General features: G+C 42.9%; 1 protein-coding gene across 1 annotated transcript in view; it reads right to left on the minus strand.

Moving 5' to 3' along the window:
- The window catches only part of PRKCH (protein kinase C eta), a 220,670-nt gene extending 201,449 nt beyond the window's left edge, over positions 1–19,221 (minus strand). Inside the window, exon 1 of the mRNA XM_082386575.1 lies at positions 18,532–19,221. Within this exon, the coding sequence (XP_082242701.1) occupies positions 18,532–18,894 (363 nt within the window). The 5' untranslated portion in view covers positions 18,895–19,221. The remainder of the gene's footprint in view (positions 1–18,531) is intronic.
- Between the last annotated feature and the right edge of the window lie 1,939 nt (positions 19,222–21,160).

Genomic DNA, 21,160 nt, shown 5'->3' on the forward strand with positions numbered 1-21,160 from the left:
ACAAAGGAATACCTGCTCTCCTCCCCCAGTATGTACTGAAAACAAAGTGAATTAGACATGAGTAGCAGCAAGAAAACCTAATTAGCTCATTTGTACCTAGATCATGAGCTAGGAGACAAGGAGAGGTGGCAGAAGGAGCGGGGGAGGGAGACAAGGGCCAGACTACTGGGAATCTTCCCAAGGAGCCTGAACTTTATAGGAGATGGGAAGCCTTTAAAAGATTTCAGGCAGGAGAGAGGCTAAGGTCGAGTTTTAGAGAGCTCATCCGGGTAGTTCCGTGGAGGATGGATTTGAGGGAGGAGATTCATGGCGACCTGTTCCAAGGCTATTGGAATAATCTATCTACGTGATAAGGGCCTGAACAAGTGTGGTGCTGATGGAAAAGAGACACTGACTCAAGAATATTTAGCAAGTCACTTCAGCAGGACTTGGCAGTTGGTGAAAATGGGAAAAGAGGTGAAAAGAGAGAGAAAACTCCACAATGATGTGTAGGTACCTGAACGATGATGAGATGAGTTCTGACTGGGAGAGTGGGTGGAGGAGCAGGTGGGGATAAAGGTGGGGTATTTAGTTGTGGACAGTGTTGACTTGGAAATGCCTGAAGGATGCCCACGTAGGTCTTTCAAGCAAGCGTATTAGACACAAGGCCTTGGACCTGTTCTTGGACATTCTAAGCCACAGTCTCCTCGGGTAGGAAATGCAGGAACCATGGCACTTCTCATCTCTCACGACTGTTGTATAGACTGAAGGAGACAGAGTATAAACCCCTTTGCCCTGAGCCTACCCCAATCCTAGAAGCTGTAATCAAGCCCAGGGACAAAGATGGGAGACAGAGCTTTGGAAATTCTTGGCATATGTGCAATATGGTTAAGACCATGAGAGCAGATTAGACCATCTGGAGTGAGAAAGACAACAATAAGGACAAAACCCCAGGAAACACCAATATTAAAGGAGATTAAGTGATAATGAAAGGGGTACAGTAAGAAACAAACAAAATTCCCAGAAGGTGCTGGAGAAACACAGAAGCAGGGAAGCAAAGAGAAGGTAGCAGTCAACAAGACAAATAAGTACCATGATTACATGGTCATTCCTGGGCTTTGCAGGAGTGGTATTCACACCGTGAGGCAGGCAGAAGTCAGCCTGCCTTGGGAAGAAGAATGAATGGGCTAGGGAGGACAGATGCAGACAGCTCTTTGGGGAGGTGGCCGAGATGGGAAGGGGAGACACTGAGCCTCATCTCAAAAGGGAAACAAGGGCTTCCCTGGTGGCGCAGTGGTTAAGAATCTGCCTGCCAATGCAGGAGACATAGGTGCAAGCCCTGGTCTGGGAAGATCCCACATGCCGCGGCGCAACTAAGCCCATGCACCACAACTTCTGAGCCTGCGCTCTAGAGCCCGCAAGCCACAACTACTGAGCCTGCGTGCCACAACTACTGAAGCCCACGCACCTAGAGACCCTGCTCCTCAACAAGGAGCCACTGCAATGAGAAGCCCACGCACCGCAACGAAGAGTAGCCCCTCCTCACCGCAACTAGAGAAAGCCCGCGCGCAGCAACAAAGACCCAACATAGCCAAAAATAAATAAATAAAATAAATAAACTTATATATATAAAAAAAAAAGGGAAACAAGCAAGGCAAAGAGAGGCCTGGGTGGTTTGTTCTATGGGGTTTGGGGATGCTGAGTGCTTAAGAGATCTGGGTCATTTCTAAAGGAAAGGTGTCAGGAGGAAGGGAGAGGATGAAGGTACAGGAAATGAAACACCTGACCCAGGGTGGACACAGAGGGAGCCCAAACAGCAAGTGTAGGACTGGGCCTCTTCCCAAAACTGCCTGCAGGAGATGCCACAGGCGGGAGCAGGAAGTTCACACCTGTGCACGTCAGTTTTCTTGGAACATTAGGGCCCTTGACTACAAAGAAGAATCTGGGTGCTAGGAAACAAACTTAAATTCTCCCTGATTATAACTCTGACTCTAACCTGAGCTCTTCCAACCAATGACCCAAGCAGAAGACAAGTAAGGAGCAAGGGTCCTGAGAAGAGTAAGGAGAGGGGGAGTGGGGGGGGAGGGGCTTGGGGAGAGTGCTGAGAATTAATTATTTTTCTTCCAATTCTCTCAGTCAGTTTCTTCTTTTTAATGTATGCTTCATTGAAGCCAAACTGTCACTAGGTAATTTGACTTCAAAATACTAACGGAAATGATATTAATGGAAAGACTCATTTAATATCTTGACAGGAACAATTTTTCAGAATCATTATTTTTCCTGTTTTAAAACAAAATTCTACATGCACAAGCCCAACAGGACCAAATTACAGCAGGAGGAGTAGACGATGAGCCATCAGATATTACGTTCGGAGAGAAAAATGCACACTGGATTCCTAATGAGGCAACTTCAGGGGTCACTCATTTATTTTGCCGTAACAGGATTTTTTTTAAAAAACATAAGCTTAAATGGCAACTATTCCAAGGTCACAGTTAAACCATGATCTAGTTTATGCGCCTTGCTGGTGTCCTGTTCTTACCAAGGGCAGGCTGCCATTAATATGGTCCTGACATCTGGTATACCTGAAGACAGTTTGAGTCAGTTTTTCCTCCTTTGAAAACCATCTTTTATCACCCAAACACAAGTTAACATTTTATTTGGGGAATCTGGGATTCAGCTAGTCTTTTCACACACCTTTTACACTTATTAAAATAATCAAGGGAATAAAAATCACACTGGCATATTCATTCCCTCTAAACGACTCCTGAGGCTGCTCTTAACCTCACACACACCAAGTATGAATGTCTATATCTGAAATAGGAATTGTTTTAAAAGAGAAGATCTCTTAGCAAAAGTGAATGACAGTGTTTGAATCCTGAAGAAGACTCAAGACAGGAGAACAAGGAGGAGTTTCTTCATTCTACAAATGTTTCCTGAATCTCTACCACGTGCAGGGCACTTTGCCAGGGACCAGGGAGCTGCTGAGGGTCTCTAGTGCTCACACAGATAGCGGTACCACTGGGCTGAAAGGAGGTCAGCGGACAAAGTCAGGGCAACACCCACGAACAAATTCTCACTCGCCCCCAGATATCTGCAACGGCAGCGCCCCAGCAAATCAATATGACCACAACCCAGGTACAGGAAGTACATGACAAGAAGGCAAGGAGGCCCAGCAAGGAGACTCAAAAACAATGTATTCTCCACAAAGCCAAAGAGCTAACCAAGGCTTCTGAACAGCCAAAACCAAGGCTGTGCTGAACATCACTATGAACACTGTTGGCCCTTACTATGGAGCAGATGAAACTTGTGCTCTGAAAAATTAAATATTTTCATATCAGAAAACCTCTAACTTAAAATCACCTGTAAAAGATCTAGGACCCCAAACAAGTCTCAAGTCGACAGATAAAACTAGAGGGAATCAATATAGGGGGAAATCGTCATATTTTCTGTAAAACAAATCAAAATTGTTGGCATCTTTGATTCACCCAGAAGTCCACAAGTTCAAACTATGCACTTTTAAAATTGTAGTTTTCCTCCTTGAAAGCATGAAAGAACAATTCCCATCCAATGCATTACATGTTCAAACTTAAATCAAGGAAATGTCTTTTAATGCCTATTTAAAGAGGCTATTTACCATCTTTTCTCAACTGCAGCAATAAATGTGCTCACTTCAGCTTTTGAAAGGGGGCTCCATCAGACTTTTGCAACTAAAATGTTGCAACTTTACTTCTTTCTGATTACTCACCCTAACTCAGAACCTTCTCTCTGTCCAATATCAGATGAGCAAACCAACAGACTCAAATTCAAGATTTTCCATAAACTAACTTTGGCCAACATTGCAACTACAGTAATTCCAGCTTCATTTCCCCAGATTCCTTGCAAGATCTTTCAGAATGGACATTTGTGCAGCATTTACCCCAAACCCAGGATAAGGAAACCATCTCCTCTTCCACCAGTAACCATCCGCTGATTTACACTTCAGAATCTTAAATATAAAGCAAACACGGCAAGAAGGCTGGACTCAAAAATCCCTTCTAAAATTCTAAATATTCTAAACTCTAAATTCCTTAAAATTAAAAACTCCAAAATTCTAGGTAAATAAATATCATACTGTTTTCAGAGTTAATTTCAGAAAAGGCTGGGCTCATGACTTCATACTTAAGTACTGGGGTAGAGTGGTGATGGTGGTGGTAGTAATTGTGACATTGATGATTCTTCGGTAGTGGTATGTGTCATGCACTGTGCTAGATGGTTTACATAAGTCTTCACTATATTGTCACATAACCCTGTGAGGTAGGTACTATGTTACGATGAAAAAGCTGGAGCTAGCAGAGGTTAAATGACCTCTACAATAAGAGGCAAAACAAATAGCTGAACCCCAATCTGGCTGACACCCAACCATCACACTATGATGCACTGCTAATTATGGTGGTTGTCCAATAAATATTCCTCAAAGCCGGTATTTGTGTGCTATGACTCTCTCATTGTAGATTCTGCATCTTAATATGCAGAATCTTAATATGCATCTTATATGGCTTAGGCAAATGCTAATGTGTCTTTTTACATTGAACACAGACCAAATGGATATTGAAGGGACAGTCAGAAATTCCGGAGATCAGGGAGATGCCAAAATAGGCATGATCCAAAATTATTCAAAATAGACAAAATTATCCGGAATTAATTCACAAAATTATAGTCAATAAGGTAAATGAGCTTTCAGTAGTCAACAAGAATCAACTGTATCCACTTATTCATAATTTTTTAGGTTTTATTTCCTTTATCATTACTGGCACCATGGTTATTAATTCTCATCCATACATTTATACTGATAGTTTCCTAAAAAAAAAATAAAATAAAAACACCTGGGGCCCTATCAATTATATCACTGCAGTACAATTATCCTATCCCTCTAAGTATTAAAATTTTCCATTAATACTTATGATTCCATAGAAAATAAATATATCATTCAAAAATTCAAGAATCTTGAATAAACTTTAGTGTCTTTGTTTCCTTTCCCCTACTCTTTTTTTTTTTTGGAAAATATGGCACTGAAAGAGGTAGAGAGCAGGCAGACGCTATTCCCAGGAAATGTTTACATCGTCACCTTCATTGTCTAAAGTGCAACCATCTGAATGTCTTTCCTTGGCCAATATTATTTTCAGAAGGCCCTTGTCAAAATATCAGTTTCCTTGGGAGATTAAAAGCAGCCAAAGCTACCATTTCTTGAGGGCCTATTTTGTGCTGAGCATGTTTAATGTATTAAATCTAATCTTCACACCAATCCTAAGAGTTATCTAACTTTAGCACCATTTTCCAGAAGGGGCAATGGAGCTGAAGGGACTGGTTCACTGTGGCAGAGCTGGGGTTAACCTACTGCACTTGCTAATATGAAGTCTATCCTCTTTCTAATACCTTCTGCCTGTTCCTCCACATATCAAGCCTGTTGCCCCCTTTGGGGCTTTGCCTTAGCTGTCCCCTCTGCCTGGGATGCTCTCTGTAATCTTCACATGGCTGGTTGCTTCTTGCCACTTGGGTCTCAGCCAAAATGTCACCTTCTCTTGAGTCCTCTATCCATTCTAGGTAAAGCAGTCACCTTGCCACACTCCATCACATCACCCTGTTTTAATTCTCCACTTAGCACCTAACCACGATTTGTTATTTTTGTGTGTTTTGTTTGCTTGCTTATTATCTGTCTCTTCATGAGAGGGTAGAAGCCCCGTGAGAGCCGAAATTCTGGATGTTGTGTTCTCTGCCCCATCTGTAACACCTAGAACGGAGTCGGGCACACAGCAGGTGCTCAGTAGAGATCTATGAATGATTGAATGGCTTTCCTGCTGCCTCCATCACACACTAAAGTGGCATCAGGAAAGAATCTTGAAGTCCAGAGAGCTAAATTCAAGCTTCACCTTCAACTAGCTAGGGGGCTGCGCCCTGGGTGCCCTCCATTCAGCTCAATTTCTACCACCATCAGGTTGTTTTCCAAGGTCTCAGCAAGGTGAGCTGGAACTCAGGGCAGAATCAGAAAATCTTGTTGGGTCATAGGGACCCAGGCCATAGGAGACCAGGGGTCACAGGGCAAGAGGAACAGGCAAGCATCACTGATTTCATCATTTTGTCTTGGACTAACACAGTGGTTCACCATAAGGCCCAGTACAGCTCAAGAACAGGGTAAATGTTTTAAGTATACAGATAAATCCTGTCACTTTCTACAGGGGAAAAGTTTATATTAACAAAAGACACCAAGCCAAGGTCACTCAAACTGTCCTAGTTTTTATTTTTTTTTTAACTTTTCATCTATTGCAAACCTCAAAGAAACCCCTTCAACAGTAGAGACTTTTGAAAATACCTATATAACACAACCAAATAGGTCCTAAAATGGGTCATTATCTAGTATATTTCACCAGGAGCCAGAAGTGAGAACACACTTTACATCTTTTTTCTCTAAAATTTATAGCTTCTCTTTTCTACTAGTTAACTGTCTCGTATAATTAGTTGAAGGGAAAATGTCCTCTAATTGCAGGGGAAAATATCAGTACAATGCCCTAGGAATTAGGAATTAATAAAAACCTTATTTTTGACACTTTTCATTGGAATTTCTTTTTTTTTCTTTTTTTTCATTGGAATTTCTTAACCTGAAGCCATGTGTCCACAGTCAGGCTTCAGGGGACCACTAACCTGATGACACTTTTCCCAGCATGCTGGCAATATGCACACATGTGCATTTTTCTAGAAACAGGGTCCATAGCTTTTAACATCACTAAAACGGTCCAGGGTTCAAAAACAGTTTCAGAAGCACTGCTTCTGCTAAAAATTTGTTCTGAACTCTTCTGTACTGTGATGGAACAAGAGTAATAAAAAATAAAGCACTTAAGAGGTCCACAGCTCACAAATTAATAAATGCATTTTGTTTAGGAAATTCTGCTAATATGGCTTTTGTGTACTCTTTCAAAAATAATTTCAGAGCCTAGAACAAATCTGAGTATCAGCAGAACAATCTCCAGAAGACATTTCAGAAGGGAGCAGAATTTGCATTGTCCAATGGAAAAATGACCAGAACCACATAACTCTGATACTGGAAGGGGCCACAGAGCACTGGCTACCCAGACCCCAGCATCACAGGCAAGAACACCAAAGCCCAGTGTGAGGACAGAGGCACATCAAATGTAAGTGCTACGAGAGAGATGCAGAAATAGCGACAAGCAAGTACAAGAGATATACACGACTTGCAAATAAAAATTCAGCTTTGTGGTTTTGGTTTAAGCACTTGGAGAACAGGCACTAGGTCTAGAGTATGCTCACACTGGCCCCATGTGACTTATTTCATTAAAGTAATTACAAGGGGCTCATGTTGGCCATGGTTCTATCCTATAGCAAATTTCTTAATTTTTTTTTACCGCAGCACAAACTAAACACCTTTGGTTACCTTTTAAGCGTTTCTCTCCCTGTAAGGTCAAAGTTGTGCAAGGGTGAAACTTATGTGAAAATCAAAGGAACTTTCCAGAAGGCAACACATAATAAAAGCACAGTTTAGTCTTTCTACTAAAACATCCTACGTGCTCTGACAATCACTGCTCTAATTTACAGGTGCTACAGAAACACACTAACATAATTCTTGATAAATCTCTCTGGATAGTACCACAATTCTCAACAAAAATCTCCCGTCTCATAAAATTCTTCAGTATAGCACTTAAACACTACAATAGCCAATACCTTTGGGCCCATTCCTCCATCTAATTAAAATGTCTGTCCTACAAGTGATTTATAGTATTTGTCATCACCTAGGGTGGATAGATAGACCGGTGGCTACAGACATTTCATGACAACAAAGCATTAATTACCATGCTAGTGAGAATGGCTTCTAGCAAAAGCTCAAATGGTGGGATTCTCAGTCACTCTCTGATGCGAGAAAACAGGGACATAACTTACCATCCCATAGAACAAGGAGCCCATTAGTGTAAATCAAGAAATATAGGCTTCCCTGGTGGCGCAATGGTTAAGAATCCGCCTGCCAATGCAGGGGACACGGGTTCCAGCCCTGGTCCAGGAGGATCCCACATGCCATGGAGCAACTAAGCTCGTGCACCACAACTACTGAGCCTGTGCTCTAGAGCCTGCGTGCCACAACTACTGAAGCCCACGTGCCTAGAGCCTGTGCTCCGCAACAAGAGAAGCCACCGCAATGAGAAGCCCACGCATCGCAACGAAGAGTAGCCCCTGCTCGCCACAACTAGAGAAAGCCCGTGCGCAGCAATGAAGACCCAACGCAGCCAAAAATAAATACATTAATAAATAAATTTAAAAAAAAAAAAGAAATATAACTGCATGGCTTGAAATGAGGACCCACTGTAATTCCTTAAGGCTGATTCTAAGCCAAGGAAATAACATCAACATCACTACCAATGCTGAAAGTCATTTAGACATGAGTTAAATCCTGTCCAAGCCTGAGCAATTTAGATTTGTACCAACTGAATTCTTAGGAGTTACTAACTTTGAGAAGATATAAATCATTTTGACTGTTTAAAACCAAACCAGTTACTCCTAAAGCAAAGAACTGATGTAACTGCCTAACATATGGAGGCAGAAGCTTTAGAGATGGAAGGGTCCTTAGAGAAATTCCAGTGCAACCCCCTCCTGATAGAAACGAAGGAGCCGAGACCCTGATACACAGAGGCTTGCCTGCAGTCACAGCTGACAGATGGCAAAGCCACACCTTGAACCCAGCTCTCCTGACTCTCACAGAACAGTACCTATATATTGCTGGAAGCTGTACAATGAAATACAAAGAGTTTCTTTAATTGGGTAGTTAATACTATACTAATTTACAGTTAAAGTTAACTTCCCATGTATTTACTAATAAGCCAGCTTCCACTAAAATTTTAGGACACAAATATATATATATGTAAATAAATATCTAACTGAATGTATTTACAAATTAATAAATTAATACATATCTAAATAAAAGGAAATAAGTACATCTTCATATCTATGTAGATGGTTAAGTGTGTCTGTCACACATCACATGAGCTAAGGCAACAGTAAAGCTTTGGCCAGAGCTTTGGTTTCCACATTCTGAAAACAAAGGATTGAGCTATAGTAGGTTCAAAAACTCAAAAATTTCCCAGGACCAAGCAGGTAATGAGTCAAGGGGACTGAGTATCAGGGGGTGGTGGGGTCTGTGGCAAACTAGAGCACCACAGAACTAAATGCCTTCGGACTGAATGTTAAAAACATCACTGCCAAATGAATACATCTGTAGCCTGTCCATGGGCCTAAGAGCTGTCAGGCTTTTTGTTGCTGTTCTGAACTAGACCCTCCTGCTTCAACATCAGTCATTCTTTTCTGACCTGTACAAAGCTTGGGGGTATTTGATGGTTCAAAAAGGGTGTTACTGTTTTCTGTCTTGGGGAGTTAAATGTTCTTTTGGGTCATCTGTTCATAGATATTGAAACTTAGTTCCCTCCAAACTTTCGGACGATAGAAAGATTTCTGTGGGTCAGGAACGTTTACCTTTCAAAGGGGATCTGTGATGTCTCTCTGGGAAAGCATTATTAGGTCAGACGTTCCTTATCTTCTTTTGAGGGATGATTTTTCACAGTCCTTTAACTGAAGCAGGCCTGTGGCCATCCTATCTATGCTGGAGCCTTAAAAATCAACTGTTTTTCCTCCAGGAAAATGTTTCTGGTCTCCCCAAAGCAGGCACTCACCAGCATCTTAGTCCTTACTTCTGTTCTGTCATTTCCTGGTTGCTGTCCCCCCTACCTCCCCAATCTCTCTCCCCCTTGGAACTATGAGGCCTGTGAAGAAAAGGACCATGTCTATCTTGCCCACTTGCCTCTCCAAGGTAGAGCACAGTGCCTGGTACATAGGACATGCTCAATGGTGCATGAAAGCTCACCTAGGGCTTGGCATTTCATAGAGAAACATGTAATAGTCTGTTAGAGTAGCTACCCCAGGAGCAGAGGGGATGAATCTCAGTCAGTCACCCACACTTTTAAACCCTGAACTCCTCTGACCAATATCATACACTTCCATGAGAGCCCAATCCATTCATATATCCATCCTTTCAGGATAGAGGGGAAGTGGGCAGTGGAGATCTTAGGATGCTGAGGGAACACGAAGGAGGAGGAGGAGGATCAAACCCAGACTTGGAATGTCAGGGAAAGTTTCCTGGGTAAAGTGAGGTCTATGGTGAGACCTGAAGCACAAGTAGGAATTAGCATGGTCGCTCTTGAGGAACTGAAAGCTGCTCATTGTGGCTGGAGCATGGAGTGTGGGATGGGGTGAGGTAAGCAATAAGGCTGAAGAGGAAATCGGGGTCCAGATCATGCAGAACATTCTATAGCATTTTGAAGAGTTGCGTTTTATCTAAGGGCAGTGGGGAACCACTGAAGGGTTTTAAGTAAAGGAATCACTATCAGCTCGGCAACTGAGAAAGATCATTTTGGATACAGCAACGATGAAAGTGGAAAGAAAGTGGTCAGGAACTGACTTTCAGGCCTCATTTTTATCATATTCTAATAAAATGGAGCAAGCAGCCAACACAAATGGAGTACCAGATCTAGCCAACTGTTTTACAAAATAGAAGAAAGACTACAGAAAATCCAAGGCACTCCTCTGATTCTACATAAATGCTACCCATCTCATTAAAAAGTACTGCACTTTTACTATCACAACTAGTCATCATTCTAAACATTTGCTAGATACCAAAACTGTACTAAGAGTTATAATGATTCACTCTGCCCACCGACCTCATTAGCTCTCCAGGGTTGAAGCACAACCGAATTTAACATGTCGGGCTCACAAACTACCAGTGAACAAAGTTACACCATATTAACAGGTTTAGAAATCATAGTCTTTTAAAATAAGCAAAAGCAAAGAATTCTCCAAACAGTTTTCCATCCATTATCATATTCAAAGGACACAAGAATCTGGTCCAGTCTTTCAAGTGCAAGTTGGTATGTAATTAATTGATTTTTTACAAGGGACACTGTGATCACTGTAATAACTGGTCACTCCCGAATTATTTTCATTTTGTTCTTAGAAAGATGAATAGGGACTTCCCTGGTGGTGCAGTGGTTAAGAATCTGCCTGCCAGTGCAGGGGACACGGGTTTGAGCCCTGGTCCGGGAAGATCCCACATGCCACGGAGCAACTAAGCCCGTGCGCCACAACTACTGAGCCCGCGCTCTAGAGCCCATGAGCCACAACTACAGAGCCCGCTTGCCACAACTACTGAAGCCCACACGCCTAGAGCCTGTGCTCCACAACAAGAGAAGCCACAGCAATGAGAAGCCTGCGCACCGCAACCGAGAGTAGCCCCCGCTCGCCACAACTAGAGAAAGCCTGCGTGTAGCAACAAAGACTCAGTGCAGCCAAAAATAAATAAATTAATTTTTTAAAAAAGATGAATAAAATGTTTAAGTCAAGATCCTTCCAAAGTGCTTATACTTTACTTGCTCCAAAATCACATTTCAACAGAGATTTAGTGCCTACTATATACCAGACACTGCTCAAGATGCTGGACTTAGAACAGTGACTAAGACAGGTGGGGGTCCCTGCTCTCAAGGTGTTTATACCCTAAAGGAGGAAGGTAAAATAAGAAAATAAATTAACAGAATGATCTCAGAGAGGGATGAGTGCAATGAAGGGTGACAGATAATAATGTGGTCTGGAAGGTGTTCTCTGAGGGGGGAACATCTGAGCCACAACTTAACCATGATGAGAAACAGACAGCCCCACTGCAGCAAAATTCTTACCATGAAACTGAAGACACAATATATCCAACACAATTCACGTACACTGGGATAAACCTCCCTAGAGACGCTAAAATATGTTTCTTCCCTAAACGCTCCTCACCAATCGGCTCCGAAAAAAATTACTGTGAGAACGAATAACTGTACCACAAAGAGAATGAACCGCCAGATAATGAATCTAGAAGATTCAATCTGATGCTATAAATTCATATACCTGGATCCAGGAATCAAGGGCAAAGATAATCAACGATTGCCAAGTGGTAACCTGGCTGCTTCCCTTGACAAGACTACTAAACAGGTAACCAAAACTACTAAATAGGTAACCTCACTGAGTTGAGAGAAAGCAGCCCTCCAGTGCTGTAGGGAACAGAATGTCTTCAGGAGGGTTGAACCAGGAAAACAGCCTGGGATACTGCCAAGCAGGTCCTTCCTTCCTGAGGGGATGCCAAGGCCTTTCCATGACGCAGCCTCCAGCTCCTCCTGCCTCCTGCCATGTCCCTATGCTCTGCACTAAGTATTAAGTGCTGGTCCCCATTTGGAAAGTCAGCGAATACAGAGCAAATCTGTGAAAGGAGAAGATAAGGTTTTAACTTAGACAAACTTTTGGGTTTTAGAAGTTCAAGAAATTATGCAAAATAAACCGGTTCCAGAAGAAACAGAAAAAAAGCTGACAGTGATAATTTAGAAAATGAGACTGTGTCCAAAAGTCAGAAACTGTACTTAATGAATTTGGTTTGTTTTAATGCTCCTACTCTGATTATATTTTTTGCACTAAAGAGGCAACATAGTTTTCAAGAGTCAGCCTTGGCTCAAATCTAATTCAGGCACTTATTTACCTAACATCTTCTTTGGTAAAATAAGGATAATAAATCCTCACCGTTTTTTCCCTACAGCTTTATTGAGTATAACTGTCACACAACAACGTGCACACACTTAACAGTGAACTATCTGATGTGCTTAGACGTAAGTATATAACTGTGAAACCATCAGCACAACCAAAATAATGAATATATTCATCTCGCTCAGAAGTTTCCTTGTGCCTCATTTGTAATCCATCCCTCCATCACCTTCATTCTCCCATTCCCAGGCAACCACTGATCTGCTTCCTGTCACTACAAACTAGTTTACATTTTCCATAATTTTGTGTAAATGAAATCATATAGTATGTACTCTTTTGTGTCTGGCTTCTTTCAGTATGTAAATTACATATTTTAAGATTCATCCATATTGTTACATGTATCAATAGTTCATCACTTTTTTTTACTGGGTAGTATTCCATTGTATAGATACACAATTTGTTTAAATATTCACCTGTTGGGGACTTCCCTGTTGGCACAGTGGTTAAGAATCCAGCTGCCAATGCAGGGGACACGGGTTCGACCCCTGGTCCAGGAAGATCCCACATGCCGCAGAGCAACCAAGCCCGTGCGCCACAACTACTGAAGCCCGCGTGCCTAGAGCCTGTGCTCCTCAACAAGAGAAGCTACCTCAATGAGAAACAAGTGCACCTCAACGAAGAGTAGCCCCCACTCGCCACAACTAAAGAAAGACCTCACGCAGCAACAAAGACCCAACGCAGCCAAAAATAAATAAATAAAATAAATTTAAATATTCACCTGTTGACTGACATTTTCCAGTTTGGGGGCTATTACAAATAAAGCAGCTGTGAATATTCATGTACAAGTCTCTGTATAAATGGTTTCATTTCTCTTGGTAAGTACTTAAGAGTAGCTAGGTCCCATGGTAAGTATATGTCTAACACTTTAAGAAACTGTAAAAGTGTTTTCTAACGTGACTATTGTTTTATATCCTGCACAGTAGTATATGAGAGTTCCAGTTGCTCCACTTCCTCACCAACTCTTGGTATGATCAGTCTCTTTAATTTTAGCCTTTCCCATGGGTTTTGGTTTTAATTTACTTTTCCTTGACTAATCTTTTAATGTGCTATTTTCCATGAGGGGTGCCTATACAAATCTTTGTCCCATTTTTAAATTGAATATTTTTCTCATTGCGTTTTAAGAGTTTTTATATATTCCCGTTAAAAGTCCCTTGTCTGATTTACATGTTGCAAATAATTTCTCCCAGTCAGTGGCTTGTGTTTTCTTTTTCTTAAGTATCTTCTGAAATGCAATAGTTAATTTTAATAGTCTGATTTGATTTTTTTATAGTACTTGCTTTTTTGTGTCCTGTCTAAAAAAGGTTTGCTGAACCCAAGGGCACTAAGATCTTTCTTCTATGTTTTCTTATAAAAATTTTACAGCTAAAATCCTTTTTTTAGGTCTATAATCCATTTTGAGTTAATTTTTGTGTATGATATGAGGTAAAGGTCAATGCTCAAGTTTCTGCACATAGCTATTCAATTGTTCACGCACCTCTTGTTGAAAAAAATTATCATTTCCCCATTGAATTGCCTTGACATCTTTGTCAAAAAAGAAAGTCAATTGATCATATATGTGTGAATCTATTTCTAGACTCTCTTCTACTCCGCTGATCTATATGACTCTCTTTACTCCGATACCACATTATCTTAATTATGGTAATGTTATAGTTACCTTGAAATCAGATAGTTTAAGTCCCCCAACTCATCCTTTTTCAAAATTATTCTTAGATGAGTCTGGGTCCTTCACATGTTCATATAAGCTTTAGAATCAGTCTGTTAATTTCTACAACAAAGCTTGATGGTATTTTAACTAGGATTGCATTAAATCTATTGAACAACTTGGGAAGAACTGTTAAGAATTGAGGTCTTAACAATATCGAATCTTCCCATTTATGAATACAGTATATCTCTCCATTTATTTAGATCTTTAACTTATTTCAGTGATGGTTTGTCATTTTCAGTGAACAAGCCTTGCATGTTTTATCCAATTTCATATTTTGATGCTCTTTTAAATGGTATTTTTCTATTTCAGTTTTTGATTGTCCACTGATAATATATAGAAACAATTGATTTTTGTAGATTGGTTTGGATCCTGCAACCTAGCTAAACCTAGCTTGTTGGTTCTAGAAGCCCTTTTGTAGGTGTCTTAGAATTTTCTACACACAGTTTTACTTCTTCCTTTGCATGTACTTTATTTTTTTAATTGCCTATGGCACTGACTGGGACCTCCAATACACTGCTGAACAGAAGTGGTAAGAGTAGCTATCCTTGTCACTCCTGATCTTAGGGGAATATCATTCTGTTTTTCACCATTAACATGTTACCTGTAGGTTTTTCACAGTTGTCCTTCATCACGTTGAAAAAGTTCTCTTCTATTACTAATTTGTTGAGAGTTTTTATCATGAATGGGTATTGAATTGTGTCAAATACCTTTTCTCTATCTATTGAGATGATCATATGAATCTCCTTTTTTATTCTGTTAATATGAAGAGTTGCACTGATTGATTATAAATGTTTAATCAACCTTGAAGTCCTGGTTATAACCCCATTTGATCATTTGCTATATTGCTGGGTTTGATTTGCTAAAATTTAAGATTTTTTATATCTATATTCATGAGGGGCACTGGTCTGTAGTTTTATTTATTTGTAATGTTTTCATCAAGTATTGGTATAAAGGTAATGTTGGCCTCATGAAATGAGCCGGGATGTGTTTCCTTCTCTTCTGTTTTCTGAATAGTTTGTATAGTTGGCAATATTTATTCCTTAAATGTATGATAGAACTCACCAGTAAAGCCTTCTGGGACCTTGAGTTTGCATTGTGGAAGGTTTTTAACTACAAACTCAATTGCCTTAATAGACATAATGCTATTCAAGTTATTTGAATGAGTTTGGGTCATTTGTATCTTTCAAAGAATTTGTTCATTTCATCTAATTGTGGAATTTCCTGGCATAAAGTTATTCATAATATTCTTTTTCTTTTTAAATGTCCATAGGATCTATAGTGATGTTCTCTCATTCCTAACATTGGTAATTTGTGTCTTTTTTTTCTTGATCATTTGAGGTTTATCAATTTTATTACTTTTTTTTTTCAAAGAACAAGCTTTTTGTTTCATTGATTTTTCCTGCTGTTTCTATTTTCTGCTTCAACTAACCTCTGTTATCTTTACATTTCCTTCTTTTTGCTTACTTAGGATTCAATTTGCTCTTCTCTTCTAGTTTCAGGTGGAAACTCAGGTCTTAGAGATGTTTTCTAATTTAAGTGTTTAATGCTGTGAATTTCCGTTTAAGAATACCTTTAGTTGTTACATTATATCCCACTACCTCCTTGGATATAATGTAAATTAAATGAAATATGTATAGTTAGGAAAGAAATAGTTGATTGCCTAATCCATGGCGGGAACTGTGCTTGATACTAGGAATATACTGCACGAAAGAGATCTAACCCTTTCTCTCATCAAGCTTAGAAGGTAATACAGATGAAATTGGTACAAAATCAATGTCAATGATTATCTTCTTAATACTCAGAAAGCATGTTAAGCAAAAAAGCATAACAACTTTGTTTTAGTCTAATAATAAAGGTGTCTTCTGTTTTTGTCTCTTCTCATGATCTAGCAAAAACTAAGCTGCTAGTTTTTTTTTTTTTTAGAGTTTAGCAATTTGTAATTTCAATTGCAACAAATAAATTTATTGTGGAGTAAATTACTCCATTTGTAACTTTCTGAATAAACTACACATTTCAATTTAATATGCTAAAGACAAATAAGTACTTCTGTAATTCTAAATTTCAAAACCACCTTTAGACCTATAAAGGATCATTTAGAAAACAAACATTCCACATATTTCCAAATATTTTCTTAAAATTATTTTCTTAACAAAAAATTTTAAAAGAAAGGAAACACACTACCCATTCTACCCTATCATCACAGTTTTAAAATAGCCAGAACTTTTAAAAACTGCCTCCTAATTGAATATGAGTGTCTTGACAAATCACCCGTTTTAAGGTCATTTAAATGCTGACCTACCCTACGAAACACACATATTTTCCGGAACACCACATTAAACATCTAAATATAATTAATTCAGACAATTATAGATATAGAAATTTAATTTACATTTAAATCTATTCAGCCAGTGGGACAATAGGCAGCTCTAAATACCCCCACCTTGTCAGGTAACCTGAATCTTCCTACACTTATGCTTCTTCCAATCCTTATCTTGTGGTCTTCATTTAGGCTACAGGTTCTCAAACTTCACTGCACATTGGAATCACGCGGAGAGCTGAAAAGTACTGTTGCTGGGGTCCACAGCCATAGATTCCTGTCTAGAGTCTTTAAACGTGGGGATTTTGAAAAGCTCCCCAGGTGATTCAAATGTGCAGACTAGGGGTAAAATGAACCAGTCTAGGATCTCTTTGGGAAAACAGGTTTCTAATGGCCATTGGTCAGTCTGCACCACCATATTTCAGAACCTAGTTCTTTTAGAGCTTTGCCCAACCTAACTCCTAATCAGACACTAATTTAATAATTCCATTCAGATTCCTAGACTCACCTCTATTTCCTGTCCAGAAAGTCACAGGATAAAAAGTCAATCTCTATTTTGGCCATTCCTCTCCAGACCACTTCTAAATTCCACAAAGTAAATTCAGCTGAAGGGAAAGTAACTCAATATAATTTGATGATATGGTTAAACAGTCATTATGGCTTTTTCTCCTATTTAAGAGACTACTCCACAAGCTAGCTGTAAGTTTACAAAGTATATGATAAAATTATCAGTTCCTCAAAGTGGAAAATAAATATCTAAATGAGTCTTCCTTATTATCCATCTGATTCCCCCACTTGTTAATTTCAAACAGGTTTTCAATACTGAGTCACCATTCTGGGCTCAAAACTGACATCCTCCAGAATTTAAATCATTGAACTCCCGAGAGTCTTCCAAGGGCTTACTCCATTTTGCCAGGCCAGACCACTTCATCATAATTATCATTTCATCACATAAGAGTGGGAAGGATAACACCTGCATCACAAAAACAGTATGAAGATTAAGAAGCAAAAGCATTTTAGCACTGTGTAGAGTGCTCTAGACATTTTAATTTATTTGCAGCAGAAATTTTGCCTCATGGGAACTATGTGAAAAGCACAGGCAAGTAGGAAGTTGCGGGTAACTACTTGTCAATATGCAGAAGCACCAGCAGGTGAGGCGAGGGGAGCAGTTCACAAACTGCTGAAGAGCCCTCTAAACTCTCAAGACCAATAACAACAGAAACACATACTGCAGGACTCACACCTCTCAGGCTGAAACTGAACTGAAGTTACAAACACACGTAAACCTCATCTCCTTGGAAAACTGCTAAACAAAACTTTGCCAACCGAAGACCCAGGCACTCCAGTCCCTGCCAATGTAGGTTATGTACCTCTGGGATGTAATGGATGTGCATGCTGAAACACGTGTGCACCTCTGAGCTGCTGAACCAACACGTATCCATAAACATTATGAATAAGACCTGCGAGAATGTATCGCTTTCTCCTAAGAAGCGCTTAAAAAACTTTACCCAAATCAAGTCACTTTCCTATCTATCACACCTTCTTTGCCTTTCCTGCGTATTACCCTCAAGCTGAGAGTTGGGGGTCCTTACCCAAAGTCTGGGCGGAGGCGGGTGACCGCTCCTACCCCGACTTCCCGTTAGCCCAAGCTGCCATCCCGAAAGGGGACCGTGTCCAGGATGGCTTCCTAGAGACACACCTGTGCCCTCGCGCACCACCAGTGCCGTGGCCACCTGGGCGAGAACCAAAGCGAGGACCGCAGTGGAGGGAATTCCCTGCGCTTGGGAAGATGGGAAAGCGGGCCCCGGGCAAGCTTTGTAAAATGAAGGGGGGCAGAAGGTGCGGAGTGGACACAAAGGGGTGGGTTCAAGGTACTCACCCAGCCCTCGAAGGTGTCCGAGGCGCCGGCCGTGCGCAGCAGCTCCTGGAACTGCAGGGTGCAGTTGGCCACAAAGTGGTCGTAGCCCAGGGGCGTCTCGTGGAAGACAGCCAGCTCGAGGTGGCCACCGTCGGTGACGTTGGCGCAGAATTCCTCGTTGTACGTGGGTTTGTTGGTCTTCTGCTTGGTGCTCGTCTGGCCCACGCGTACCTGGTCCACGCTCACCGTCAGGTAGGGGTCCAGCAGCTGATAGCCCTTCTTGAAGAGCGAGTGGCGCAGGGACCAGCGGGTGGGCTGCAGCCCCACGGCCTCGCCAATGCGGACCCTCAAGTAGCCATTGAACTTCATGGTGCCGGACGACATGCCGGGGCCGCTGTCCCAGACCAGGGGCCGCGCGGTCTCGCAGCGGGAGAGCGGGGAGCCCTCGTTCAGGCCAGCCCTCGCGGCGGCCGCAGGAGTGGAGGCAGCTCCCGGGAAATGCGGAGCCCAAGCCCCCGTCGACCAGCCATTCTGCCTCCCGCGCCGGACCTTCCCTCCCCTCCTTCCCTCCCTCTCTCCCTCCCTCGCGAGGTGGAAAGGAGGGGAGCCGGGCGCCAAGCCCTCAGAGGGCCGGGGTCGCCCGACCGTCCCTCTCGAGCCTCCCGGGGGCTCGCGCGGAATTCGCCCCTTCTCCAGGGCCGGGAAGCGCCTCTCCCCGGAGAGCCGGAGGGACCCGTGCGGTTAGCTCGAGCCTCAAGCGTCTCCTGCCCCCGCCTCCTCCCGCTTCTGCTCCTGCCCCCGCCTCCGCGGGCTCACGCTCTCCCCCACTCGGTGAGCTTCAAACCAGGAAGCAGCTGCCGCCCCATCCCGGGCAGGAGCCTCGCGCCGCCGGGCTCCAAGTTCACGGCAACCCTGCGCGGGGCTGGCGCGCCCGCCGAAGCCCGGGGGCGCGGCGCGCGGCCGGCGCCCGACCCTGCGTTCGGTCAGTAGCGGGGCGCAAGCGGCCTGGGGAGCGCGGCGCAGGCCGGTTCGCACCGCTCTGCTCGCGCTCCCTGCAGCGGGGTCTGGCGGGGAGCTCTGGGCTGGAAGCTACCCCAGGTGCAGGCCATAAAGGGAAGGGCTTGCTGCCCAGCCTGAGCGAACACCTGAGGCTTGGGAGACAGACCCAGGGAGCGCCGGAAGGCGGGAAGGAGGACGAGCAGGGAACCCACGCGGCTGGGAGTCGCCCGCGCCCCCCAGCCCACCCTAGGAGGTGGGCTGGCGACCCAACGTGGCCATCTGGGAGAGGCCCTGGCCGGAGGCGGGTGCGTGACGGGGAGGTTCCTTTACCTAATCTTTACAGGGATGGCTCATCCCGAGTTCAGCTTGGGCCCATCCTGTTTGTGCACCTTTCCTGCGGAGAGTAATTACACGGTTGTTGTGTGTGTGCGTGTGTGTGTTTTTAATAGAGCAGTAGTGATGATGGAAATCCTGTCCGCCTCCTTCCTCGGAGAGGTGTGTCTTGTTGCACAAAGAGCAGGAAAGTTCAGTTCTGAAGACAGACATGGCCGGGACGTAATAAATCTCTTCCTCTGCGGGGTGATTCCCGGTCCACCCAGCCCTGCATGACAAGAGCAGTAGATGTTCACACACACAGTCCCTGGCACATGTGCTCGATCGCCTCTTCTAGGAACACTCGCGGCTGTTGCTCTCTTTATGAGTCAGAGGGGGCAGCCTTCAGTTTTTTTCTCCACTCAGGGCTCCTGCAGTTTTTGTCCCCTGGGAGCTCCTTACTCCCTGAGGGCCAGGTCAACCAATTTGTCTCCCATAAAGCCTAGGCCATTCTTGAGATACTTAATTACATTCTCTCTGGCGACTCAGTCTCCTGCTAGCAGGTCAGTCTTTCTAGCCCCTCTACCCACAGTGCCCTATTTGGGGGCTCTCTAACCTAGGTTCTCAACATTTCACTGAGGCACACTATGGAATGAAAACAAATAAGAACAATGGGTCGGTGGGGGAGGGCCTGTCTTAAAATAACAGCAAAATGTCCTTAGAAGAACAGGGCAAGGATGCAACACATCATCCTAATGACACCTTAGCTTTGGACGGGGCTTGTAAAGCAAGCTCTCAAACATCCAAGGAGTTCCTGCATGGCCCTGGTGCTCCAGGAGAAAAGGTCAAGGGGACCATTTGGGTCAACTTTGTCATCCTCTCCTCCGAAGAGTGGGACTCTAGCTTTAAGAACTACTAAAGGATTTGCTGCTGTTGGGCTATAATACTAAAAGAAGACTGTCCCAAATCGTGGCCAGCTATACAGCTGCCCTAGGGTTGTGTGATGAGAGACACAAGATACTCCGTTTTTGCGCTGTCGGTCAGTGCCAGGCATAGGTGGGCAGTGGTGACAGAGCAGTGGGCAGGATAGCCATGCTGCCTGCTCTCCTGGGGCTTACAGTCCCACAAGGGAGGAAAAACAATGAAGAGAGGGTGTAGTGGAGGGACAGGCCAAGGTGCCCTGGGATAACATAACCTGGGGGGCAGGGGTAGTCAGAGAAGGGCCACCTAAAACAATTGACAGCAGAAGGATCTGTTTATTCTGGGTTCCTGAGAAAAGGGGCAGTTTGACCTGTTTGGGGAACGGGGAGGATTCCATGTGGCTGGAGGGGCAAGTGAC

Source organism: Balaenoptera borealis (genome assembly GCF_965194805.1).
Source record: "Balaenoptera borealis genome assembly, chromosome: 3".
Classification (NCBI taxonomy): domain Eukaryota; kingdom Metazoa; phylum Chordata; class Mammalia; order Artiodactyla; family Balaenopteridae; genus Balaenoptera; species Balaenoptera borealis.